Source organism: Cinclus cinclus, chromosome 1 (assembly GCF_963662255.1).
Source record: "Cinclus cinclus chromosome 1, bCinCin1.1, whole genome shotgun sequence".
NCBI classification, from domain to species: Eukaryota; Metazoa; Chordata; class Aves; order Passeriformes; family Cinclidae; genus Cinclus; species Cinclus cinclus.
Genome location: NC_085046.1, coordinates 101,650,044 through 101,663,012, shown reverse-complemented (window position 1 = coordinate 101,663,012; position 12,969 = coordinate 101,650,044). Strand labels below are relative to the sequence as shown.

Genomic DNA, 12,969 nt, shown 5'->3' with positions numbered 1-12,969 from the left:
AGGTGTGATTTCAGCTGTGATCAGCACTGTGAAATGACACTTCTCTGTGTAGCTATCACTTACCTTACCTAGTGCAAGATAACAGCAATAGACCATTGCTGGAGTGACAGCCTTCCACTTTGCAGGGATAGTTAGTGCAAGTCTCATGAGCACATCAGCAGCATCTCTGAAGCCTACTTCTTCACTTAAAGTTGGGAACTTACTATGGAAAAGTGATAAATCCTGGAGAAAATAAAATCAACTAAATTAAATCATCATGCTGTAGTAATTAATTCAGCTTTCCCTTTTAAATCACAGTCATTAGCTGTCATTCTTTTAGTGCTGCTTAACAGTTACCTTTCCCCAAGTATCCTGTGTCCTTCCTGATGAAGAGCATATGCTTCCAGTGTATTGGAAGGGATGTACTGTGCTCTTGGAAACATATTACACTATAGATAGATAGACAGACAGACAGACAGATAGATAACTATAGAAATTTTTTTTTCACAGTTAGGGTGGTCAGGCATTGGAATAGGTTGCTCAGGGAGGTGTTGGGAATGACAATCCCTAGAGGTGCTTAAAGAGCCATCTGGATCTGGCATTGGGTGATGTGGTTTAGGGGTTACAGTGACAGTGCTATGTTGACAGGTGTACTTGATGATGTTAAAGATCTTTTCCAACCTTGATGATTCTGTGACTCTGTTCTGTGAAATATTTTCTCTGTCGCATACAGCGATACCTCCAGAGTTCAGTTTAGTTGCTAAATGGATCAAATGGAAACTGTTTTCTATCTTCTGTTGCACTAACGGCTATTTTCCAGGACTATTTCAAGACATATGGCTTTTTAAACCTTGAAATTCCACTGTTACCTTAGCCTTTTTTTTTTTCTGGTTAAAAGTAGCACCATTAAAATACTCATTAATGATAGGTTTCATTAGGGCCCTGTTAATTGCATAATCTCTGAATGAATGGTAGGAAAAATAGATATGAGCTGTGTACCTGTCTGATGCTGTGGGTTACAGAATCAAGTCAGGAGCCAAATCAACCAGGGTATTGGCCTTGTCTGATGAGCTTTGTCCTGTGAGTATCAAGGGAAGCTGTACTGTCTCTGTCTTCTACAGTCTAAACTCTTTTTTTCCCTTGTCTCTTCGGTTGGAGGTGAAAATGTATCTGTCATTCTCACAGATCTAACTAGAGGGCTAACTTGTACTTTTTATTAAGGTAACGTGACATAAGAATACCTTCCTCCTGGGCAGAAATCTTGGAGAGGTTTTGATCCAGATATTTTGTATAGCCACTCAATTTCTCTTTTAAAATGCTATAAATTAGGTTCATGTCTCTAATAAAATGATTTCTTAACTCCTTTTTGAATTTTCTGATGTGGCCACTGTGGAACTAAGCAGGCTGTTCCATATTCTTGCAGTCAGGAGCTTTGTTCAGTTGTTTAATGCTGTATATCAGGGTCACCTCAGTTTTGTTTGTTTTCTATTTCTTTTTAGTCCATTCAGATACAATTCCAGTTACACAATACCTCTCAAATGTCCTTTGGTGTTCATCATCTCACCTAAAACAAAAAATTCTTAGAAGGTGAAATTAAATTAAAAAATGAAGCAGGAAAACTAATTTTCAGTGAAGTTTATGTCTGAACTACACAGAAGTAAATGTTTAGGAAGTTATTGAGTCTGTATGTCAGTCCTTGAGGCTTGCTTCATATTAATTTTAATTGCTATAGCAGTAGAAATGTGGCAAAGGCCTCAGATGCCAGAATTTTTATCTGGGATGCCCGAGCATGGAAGCAGATAAATGGCTCAACAGTGATTTATCCTTAGTGGGGACATTTTTACCTCTCAGTCAAGTCACTAGAAAGGAGACCAGGATTAGAATTTGGTTCGTTTTTTTCCATTTTTTCACCAATTGCCAAATATTCTGTACTGGTTATCAACATTTTTTGACAGTGAAAATTAATTTTAAAAAATGTAAAGAGCAGCTGGATGATTTAAAAAGGGAAAAATACCCTGCTTTGTAGATGTTAGAGCAAGCAATTTCTTAACACCTTTTCTTCAAGGAGTTAAGATGAATAACATCTTTGAACAAATATTTCAAGCATGCAGGGATTATGTTAAAAAGTAAAGAGATGAAATCCTGTGTAAATTGTTTAGAACATTCCTAGTGAAGACATGTTGATTAATAAACATAAAAGGAGGAAGATGCATATTAATTTGTTTACGAATAAGAGTCTTCTAACTCATTAAAAGTCTTCTAAGTGTTTAACTAGTGAAGCAGTGGATAAACCCTGACATTGTCTTTAATCTTTTTGAGGACTCATAAATTAAAAAAAAACCAGATTATTGCTAAATATGTATAATAGCTTTGTTAATGACAGTGTTTTGAAAATGTAGGGGGTGTCAGCTCAGTGGGTCTGCTGTAATATGGTGGAAAATTTAACTCACTTTTCTGTCTCAGTTGCTGTGACCAGTAGGATTGAAGAAAACTAAAGTTTATCAACCACAATCTTTGGTGCTTGTGTATAGATTTTGGTCATTTTGATTGATGGCTCCTTTTCAACTGGGAGATCTCTAGAAAAGCAGATGCAGGAGAGCATCTTGTTTATTTTGTATTTTTGCTAAACCACTATAACAAATGGAGGTATTTGCACTATTGACAGCTAATGTTTTTGTGGAAAAAAAACCCTATGGTCTATTTTAAAGAAACTGGAATATTAACTTAATGTCCTGAACAAATAGAGATTGAGTAATTGCATTTAATCTAACTTAAAAACAAATTAATAAGAAATACCTGAAGAATCATGTGGCCTTTGTATAAAGAGTCCTGCAAGAAAATCTTCATATATTTGCAAGTTTACTCTGAAATGACATCTTCTTTTTAGATACTTTTTTTGTGCAGTTTTTTTGCTCTAAAAGTGTTAATACCTACAACTTGTGCAAAATAAATTGGACATGTTTACTTTTTGCAAGCGACAGTTTAAGAAGTGTCATTTCAGCAGTATCATGCAATTTGAGTTGAATCATAAGAACTTTTTAGTGTTTTGTTTGCTCTTCATTTTTCAGCAGACACTTCTCACTCTTTTCTCCATTTCCCCCCACTTTTTCAGAGACTATACTTCTATTATACTGTGATTCTCTAAAGCACAATGCATTTCTGCTTCTGCTTATTTGTCACACTTGTAGAACTGCACAATTATTTCTCACGTCACTGTTAAAATATGAATGAGTAATCACACCAGAATTATGTTGGTAATTTTGCAGATCCGATGCGTGGGCCACGAAGACTGGAGGTTGTGGAGATCAAATCCAGACAGATCACTATTTGCTGGGAGCCATTTGGATATAACGTCACGCGTTGCCATCGCTACAACCTCACAGTCCATTACCGCTACCAGGCTGGAGGACAGGAGCAAGTGAGAGAGGAAGTCAGCTGGGATACAGAAAGTTCACATCCCCAGCACACAATTACCAACCTATCACCATACACAAATGTCAGCATCAAATTAGTATTGATGAATCCCGAAGGACGGAAAGAAAGCCAAGAACTTGTAGTGCAAACTGATGAAGATGGTGAGTTTTTGTACTTACACGGGGATGGTGCATGACCTGATAGTATAAATTTTCTGCATAAGTGCATGTTCTACTTTCACTAACATCTGTAACAAATTTTCCACCAACCTCACCAATTTTAATAAAGCTCCATTATTAGAGTAATCTTTCACATAACCTGTTACATCCCACAATACTTTAATCATTTCATGAATAAATTTGTAACTTCTGCTTGAACTATGTTCTGCCTCTCTAAAGTATCAGTTTGAAGAAATTTCAGGTGATTGTCAGCAATATCTTCATGGAAGCTCCTCCAGAGTGATGTGCTCTGCACTAAATATTTGTTCTTGATTTGCAGGTTTCAGTTTCTCTGTCACTGGCTTTCTAACCACTGGACATTGTTAGTTGCTAATTCAGACACTATATTCCATATACAGGCATTGAAATAGACAGATATTCCCTCCCTTTTAATAATTTTCAACTCACATGGGGTTTTCAGATCTCTTTTTTCTAAAATTTACTCTATTTTGACTAGTAATAAATAAAATAAATAATAATTAATGTAATTAGCTAATGCCTTTTTTAGGGCAAAGAGACAACAGAATTGGGCAATGTGTCTCTGCAATGCTCTAATAATATTGCATGAAAAGGTTATACCATCCTCCCAAGTTTTCTGTGATATTATTTTGATTACATATGCAGAGAGTTTACTAAAGCTATCTTAGCTACAATACCAAAATGTGACTTCCTTGTTGAATTGGTCATGCACCAGGAATCAGTTTTCCCTTTCCAGAATACTCTGTGCTGATATATAGCCCCTTACAAGTGTACTTTATTTTTTTAGACCTTGGTTTTGGTTCTTTTAAATTCATACAGTTCAAAGGAACCTTGTCAAATGACTTGACATTGCTTTATATAACAGATCTGTCCTCCTTCCATTTTTATCATTGAAATCTGAACAGGAATAGATTTTTATATTCATCCAGATCAATGATAGATTTTCTTAAAACATTATGGAAATATTTCTAGTAAAAACTTCAGCAATTATGAGCTCCTTTTATAATAAATACTTGAAGTCTGTCATTTAAGCCTATTAAATTAATTAATACACGCTGTATTGGTTTTATGTAGTACTCATTTCTAATCAAAATATATGAGGGAATAAATTAAACAATTTAGGAATATATAGTTACTAATGCAACATATTCAGCAAAGCATAGCTAACAAAAAAAAAATTAAATTGGAATTAATTGTGCTGTCATGCTCTAAATTTAATTTGGTCCAGTTGTAGGATGACAGTGCTAAAGAGCTTATTGTTATCTGGGATGTTTATGTGTTCTATCCAAAATTTCTTGTTCCTGTCCCTCTGGAACTTAATGTTATTTCAGGACCTATTAAAAACCAGTGTCAGTGTCTGAAAGAAATTACAACTTTTTAGCCTACTGTACACATTTCCATGAGGCATGTAAGTCTGAATGTAAAACAACAGAGTATGTGGATCTAAATAATCACCATAAATTTTTCAAATCACACAATCTTGTTGGTTGCAAGGGACTTCCAGAGCTCATTTAGTCCAACCTTTTGCTCACAGACGATCAAGTGATAACAGACTGCTGAAGGCCGTGTACAGTTGAGTTTGAGTTCATATCTGGGTGACCCCTGCCAGTGTTTGATCTCCCCCTGCATGGCATAACTGCTCAGAGTTCGTGACCTTCAGATACTTTGAGAGGTTGCCACAATGGTTTACTCTACTTACAGATTATTAACACTATGTTTAATTCCTCTTCCTTTTCACATAAACTATTAATCTCATTATTCCAAATGAGTTTTGCCAGTTCTCCCCTACTGGAAAACAAGGTTTAGTGCCCAGAATTAAGGTTGCCCTAAAGCAACCTAAAGCGCTCTACTGGTGCTCACAGGAGTGGTAAGCCTGTTCAGAAGCTGTGTCCTTGGAGCTTCCACTTGGTAGTGCAAGGAGCTCTCTGGAGAGCTATAGAAAGGTGATAAAAAAGCCTTAAACCTCATAAACTCCCACACCAACAGCATGGAAAAGTAGGAAGTGCTGTAGCACAAATGTAGAGAAGCTTCGTACCAGAAGTGCCAACAGGAAGGAGTCACAAATGTCTTGCTTACAGATTTTTGAGTAAATCAAAATAGTTTGAGTAAGTCTCAGGAAGGGAGAAATAACTTCTCTGAGAAGTTATTTCAACCACTGCAGCAAGTGGCTTCCACCTTCTTTCTGTGGCAAGTAGAAAATGCTGTGTGTATCTTCCTGTTGGATTTTCACATGGCGTCTGTGTAAAAGTGCTAATGCCATAATGGCCATTACTTCACAACAGTCCTGTGTGCATTTTTCAGGATTTTTTTTCACATTACTTTGCCAGTGTTGTTACAAAATAGAATCACAGATGCAAGTTCATGTGCTGCTTACATGTCTCTTCTGAAAATTGCATTGTCTTGGGGATAAGGCAGTGGTTGCAGAACAAATGGGAAACACAAGTAGATACCCGAGAGCAGTTTTCATATCTTTCATGAGAACCTCTGACATCCCTGACTATTCACAGGTCTTTCTCCCACATTAAGAGAATTTAAGAAAAATTAACAATGTCAGATTTTTTACTTTGTTTCACACTTTTCTTAAGTCCATCCTGTTGTAGGTTTTCGGGCCTACTGTCAGTGAGTGTGGCTGTTCAATGCAATATGTGGCTCATCTTTCCAAGATAACTTCTTTGGTTCTGTCTTCTGAAACTATACCTTGTTCTTTCAGTGCTTTTCATATATGAATGTTTAATATGTTTTCCACTTTGGGAAGTAACACTGTTGATAAGAAGGTATTACAAGCAGATTTTACTTGCAAAAATTCCTATTTGAGATATCACCTAGTTCCTTATTAAAAGCTGATTTGTCCTTTTTTAATTATCGGTAACGGTTTATAGGAAATGTGTGATGCTCACTAATTCATCCTTACACTGAAGGCGACGCATAATGGCACTGTCTTGTTAAATAGATCTTCTCCTGAGCTACCCTGGCCTTTGCTTCAGTCTTTGGGGAAATTATAGTGGGATGGTTTTTATGCCTCAGCAGTACAAATATTTAAGCAGAGCATGTCCTTCTGAGATTTTTCTTAGAACGTCTTCTTTTTTTTATTTTTTAATCTGTTAGTCCCGAGTGCTGTGCCACTTGAATCCATTCAAGGGAGTACCTTTGAAAAGAAGATTTTTCTTCAGTGGAGAGAGCCAGCGCAGACATATGGTGTGATTACTTTATACGAGGTATCTAGAAATTTGCCACATTTTATGTCTGGTTTTGATTTTCCAGAGTGCGTACTTATTAAAAAAATAATGTGGTTTTGCAGTTTATGTAAAATTAACTTCCTTTTAAAAACAGTAGCCATTTTAATTTAAATATAATGTAGGAGTGAGTTCCCCAGCATGTCCTTGAGTTACCAACTTTATGAAACATGCTATATCTATAACCATAATATAACGTTCTGTCTAGTACTCTAGATCAAATATTTGAAAGTTTGGCAGACAAATCTTAGCAAATTCTTTAAAAAATAAGAGACATAAGACAGTGGTTACAGTCAATGTCACATTTAGATAGGCATCATTATAGGAAGCCTATTGTAATAGAAACAAGCAGGCATAATTTTAAAAATCTAACTTTTTAGAAATGCAAATTCAACAAAATTGTATGTTGTTAGATGTCTAAAAATTGCTGGTTTTTCTCATGTGGAAGCTCTGCCTGAATACCTCTTAGAAAAAAATTGACAAAAGACTGCGCAGATTAAGCTGTCAGACAGTAATCACTGTTAAGCTTCTTACCTGACCCAACTACAAAATTGGTATTGAAATGCTTTGTTTAAAAAAACCCACCTAAATGAGATACAGTGTAAAAAAAAAGTCAAATTGAATGGTAACCTATTGATACTGTTTTGAAAACTATTTTATTGTAAGAGGATAAGATGTTATGAAAAAGTATGAATTGATCTTTTATAAAACTAACAACTTTTCAGCTACCACAACAATTGCCTGTGTTCAGGAATCAGAATGTTTTGGTTAAGTGTTAATGTTGTTACTGTTGCTGGATTTATGTACCTAGAAACGCATGGTGGTGGATAGAAATATTTTATGTACATAGAAACACACGTTTCTACTTAGGAACATACCTGCATGTCTAATTCCATTTCTGAGGAGCTCACCCACTGGGTCTGGGCAGTTCATCCTTAAATGCATACACACACATAACTCCATCAGCTGTATTGAGATAGGGAGATTCATGTGAGCAATGTGTTACTTTAATTTCTTTACCAATAAAAGTTCAGACAGTTGGTGGTTTAAGCTTCTGTCATCTGTTAGAATTAGAAGGGTTAGTTGAGTTCAGTTTATGGATGAGGATTTGCAGAGGATATGCCTATATCTCCTGTAATAAGGTCAGTGTTTAACTGAATAGCATGAAAGTTTTTATTGCTAATTTTCAGCATTTCATTGATGTTATATTAGATGGCTCATACGAAAATCAATTTTCATTAGGTCAGAGGTTTTAGGAAATTGCAAGTGTTTAAGGTGTGTAACATTGACACTTGGATGTGTCGATGTACTGTATTATGGGTCCTCTTAATTAAAATGATATTGAATAAGAATAGCAAAAAGAATGTCAATTATCACTTTATATAATAAGGGGTTTAGAGTTATTCACATGAAAATGAAACTTTAAAAGCGAAAAGGAGGAGTGAATAATTTCTACTTTTCTAATTTTTAATGGCTTTCATATTTTTAACTGGCTTTCATATTTTTAAAGTCTCATTACAGCGCATAGAAATCAGTAATTAATAGAAAAAGTCTGGATCAAGTTTTACTGTGAACTTACATTTCTAATGAAAACTAAAAATACTTTTTGAATCAAGGAAGGAACTGAAGATACAATATACACTCTGCATATATTACTTAACATTTATCTTTTCTCCCCTCCAAATGAGAATCTGACCTAGGTGCAATATAATAACCTGAAAAAAATCCGAATTAGCAATTGTAATAGCTAAGCTTCAGTCTAAAATAGAAGCTTTACCCAATTTCTGAAAAAATTGCCTTAAGCTGCCCTTATAATCTTTTACAGATAACCTTATTCAGGGAAAAGTGTAATTAATAGTAAACAGCTGGAACTGGGGGCTGCACCCCCTCTTGGTCAGTTCTCAGTTTTTACCTGTTTGTTTTGGTTTTGTTACTGGAGCTGATCGAAACCAACATTAAGATGAATTCAAAATATGACACTGTCAAAGCCAGCATCTTGAAGGAATTAATGTAAGCTTGAACCCATCCTTTAGAGTTGTAATCTAGCTGCCTCTAAGTCTCTCTATCTATAAAAGTAATAACTCACACGAGTTACAACTCAGTTCCTGTGCTCCTTCGTGGGATTCAGGATTTGAAGAGTATAAGAGAGTAAGATAGCTTATCATAAAATGTCTGACAGCGCATACATCACAAGGGTTTACTGGATAAAGATGCAATCTCTGTCCATCTGCTCAGGGCAGTATATAACTTTCTTATTCTTTTGCAGATCACCTACAAAGCAGTTAGTTCCTTTGACCCAGAAATAGATTTATCCAATCAAAGTGGACGAGTCTCAAAGCTAGGAAATGAAACACACTATCTCTTTTTTGGACTGTATCCTGGCACCACCTACTCTTTTACCATCAGAGCCAGCACAGCTAAAGGCTTCGGACCTCCAATAACAAATCAGTTCACGACTAAAATATCAGGTACTTGATCAAAGAATACTATTTCCTTATGATAATAAGTTGGGTAATTTTTTTTGTTGTTTACTTCTTCAGAATTTAATAAGCAGCAAATTGAAAAAGGGAACATGTTCATCCCCCAAGATGTCAAGGTGACATACATTACCATATCTGAAGTGCTTATTCCAAGTGCTTAAATATTAGCTAGTATTTTGAAATTCCTATTCACAACTGTAGCATATCACTCAAGAAACCCCTGCGAATTATGTGTTTGCAGCCAGTGCCAGCTGCAGTTGCAACATTTAGCATAGGGTTTTTTTTGGACCTGAAGATGAGGGTTTCATTCAGAGCTTAGTCAGCCTTGACATGATTCTAAATTTGAGCAGTAACAGCGCTGGAAAATCTCTTTAATGAGCCATGAACAATCGAGAGTAGAGCAGAGATGCTGTACATCTAGAGCTCACTTAGAAGCTGTAGTTAGCTGCCAGGCTGCCTGTGTTCTAACAGGCATGGGGGCTGAAGTGGATATGAAACTATTAGACAAGAACATCAGGACTAGGGTTTCAGATAACAGCAGCATGACTGTCATTTCTGCAGATCCCTGACCAATATTTCAAGCCCTCCCTTGAGGCAGGGACACTTCATTGAGGGGATGGACTATTACTGCATCCTCCAAAATGCTTATGTAATTCATGACAAAATGTTTTGCAAAGTTGCAGTTGAAATCCCTTAATTCTTCACTTCTCTACAGACTGCTTCAGAATTAAACTGGCAGTTCAATAATAAACTGGCCCCTTGATAATATTTATCGAAAATTGCCTTACCTATTTTTGGTCAGCTGGGCTTTCCAGAAAGCATTTGGGTACAAAATCTTATTTTTCTTTTACTCTCATTCTGTGTACTTCTCCTCATTCCTCATTTTCTGGCCTCACTGGAATGAAAAAACTGACAAGTATTTATCAGAAATTGAATGATTTCTCCTTTCTTATAGGAAAGGACAGTTAATGCAAGGTGGAAGTTATTGCCAACGCATCTGTTTGTAGAGAAACAAAAATGTTGTTCATTTTCAAGTTAGACAATTAACTCTGTATGGAACATGAAACATAGTTAACACTGATCAGTAAAGATGGAGTTTATTTTCCATCCCCTTTCCTATACTGAGCAGCAATTTTCTCTGTCAAAAATCAGTTTCTGACACAGAGAAATTTTGTATGAGTTAGGATGATGAAACCACCCCTTATTAGAATGAGGAATAGAGACTACTGAGTATGGATGAGAATCTGGATATTTGAGAATAATAACGGATCTTAAATTGTTGTTTTCTAGAATGGAATGTCATCAACAAAAATTCCCTAGTGGGAATAGGCATTGCAGGAGTGCTTGAGGGTGAGGCAAACCTCCCAAATCTCCATGTGCTGAGGTTCTGCAAACTGTCTTGTCTGCACCCCACGCTCTCATTGCTTCCTCTTAGTTACTGTACTAAGAAGAAGTGTTTATGCCTTGTCCATAGGTACTTAAAACAAATCTCTGATTAATTTTTTGCTGTATGTGCAGCATAAAACACTCTATTGGTATAGCACACACAAAGTATCTAGTAAGATGAAACTGAATGAGTTGAGAAGAACTAAATGAATCTTTGGAAGAATCATCTAAGGAAAAGGTCTTCCCCACCAAATGTGTTTTCCCTTTCACGCAGGAATTAGTTTAGGGAAGTTAATTGCCCTTCATTATTCCTGCAGTCAGAAGAGACCATTGCAATGACCACTTTATTCTTCTCTAGCCTTTAAATCTGTTAATTGTGCATCACCATTAACAAGTGAACAATAAGGATGTGCAGTGTGTCAAATAACCAATTAACTGAGTAGCCTTCCCTCCAATGTAATGATAAAAATGTAAGTAGATGACAGCAGTGAAGAAAGTAGCAACAGTAAAAGGCAGTAACGGAGGCATCATTTGGTTTAATCACAACTGTAATTCTTTAATGAAGACACAGTTTACAAAAGCTCTGAGTGGGGCTTCAGATTAAGATAAACTCTTGTCTTGTTGGGCAATAGACAAAGGACAGTTATAGCACTAGTTAAAATTCCAGGAAAAACAAATTATGAGAGTTCATCCTGATACAGCTATCATACTGAGAAAGCTGGGCTCAGTTTCAAAAACAATAGTCACTTCAGAGTGCATATTTACAGATGTTGTTCTTAAGATAACTTTTCATTTCCAAGTGATGGATTCTCAATAGTTTCTGCAAACTTACTCCCACTGGTAACTGTTTCCTGTCTTGAAATTGGGAGTGACCTGGTATTTCTTTATTTGGGATTTGTTGGATTTTCTTTTTCCTGAAGTTACTTAACGGTCGTCTCATACTTCCATTGTAACAGAAAGCATCTTAGACTTGTTTTATGGTCTTTGTATTTGAAGAAACCTTTAAAATTGCATATTCAAATAAAGATACAGTTCTTGAAAGAAGAAATACAAGAATAATGATTCTATTTGCCTCTTTTCTTTTCTTATTCTAGCACCATCTATGCCGCCGTATGAACTGGAAACACCTTTGAATCAAACTGACAGCACAGTGACAGTCTTGCTGAAACCTGCACAGAGCAGAGGCGCTCCTGTCAGGTACTGGGGGGGAAATTATTTATGAAATTAAAAACCAAATTAATTGATTTCTTGAACATATTTTCTGAGAATTTTCTACACAGCAATCAGTGTCTAAACTCATGTCTGTATTAGCTCTAATTAAATTAAATAACTGAGGAAAACGAAAGTGCTTTGATGTTGAGTGTTCACGTATTGTTTAAAGGATTTGATCCAGATGCAACTGGCTTGTTCTTTGAAGATAAGGAACAAAGCCATAGTTCTGTTGTCTGGGTGGCTTCTTTAAGGTAATTACTTACTGCAGTGTTATAAGTTCAAGGGCATATCACATTTTTTATGCTGAGCTACTGTCTTTAATATTCAGTCTTCTTGTTTACTTCACAGATTTAACTCTCAGTAAGTTAGCCAATTTAAACAGTATGTAATGTAACATTCATAAAGTATTTCCTATATTTGACCACAATAGCAGACAGAAATAATAATTTTAAAAAGCAACCTTTAAAACCAGTATCTTGGATTCTTCAGTGCTATAAAGGATCCATTAATGAATCTCCAGTTTTTAGAGGTTTATTTCCCTGCCAGATACATGGTACTGTGTAAGATCTTCATGATTAGAATAAAGGATACCTGATTTTCAGTGAGGAAGACTGAGAAATGGTTAGATTATTTCAAACGAGAACCAGTAATGAGCTCAGTACTCTGAATAAACGAAAACAAAGATGAGAAAGATTTTTCACACCTATAGGTTGTTTTTCCTTTTGCGTAATTGTGTATCCTCCTTAATTATTTTATTATTGTAGAAAGAGTTCTCATCTATACTGAGTGACTATCATATATTTTCATCCTGATACTGAACTTTTTTGATAATTTCTGTTCATCTGGGAAATACAGTTCTGGTATGCTCATATATGCATGAATGAAAACAAATGTTCTTTGGGTTTCTTCAGAATATTAATACAATTCTTATAATTAGGAGTTTTTACTACTAGTTGCATATGTTTTATGTACATGGGTCTGCATTTTGGAAATGCTATCCAGTCGTTCATTCAGACACCTTTTTAAAAAGAAAATGTAGCACATCACAGAAGTCTGAACCACCCAAGA

At 35.7% G+C, this 12,969-nt stretch overlaps 1 protein-coding gene across 1 annotated transcript in view; it reads left to right on the top strand.

Annotated features, from left to right (window-relative positions):
- PTPRM (protein tyrosine phosphatase receptor type M) overlaps positions 1-12,969 on the top strand; it is a 434,879-nt gene that overhangs the window by 222,919 nt on the left and 198,991 nt on the right. The window contains exons 8-11 of the mRNA XM_062500964.1: positions 3,246-3,554; positions 6,696-6,805; positions 9,090-9,291; positions 11,784-11,886. Coding sequence (XP_062356948.1) covers positions 3,246-3,554; positions 6,696-6,805; positions 9,090-9,291; positions 11,784-11,886 — 724 coding nt within the window. The remainder of the gene's footprint in view (positions 1-3,245; positions 3,555-6,695; positions 6,806-9,089; positions 9,292-11,783; positions 11,887-12,969) is intronic.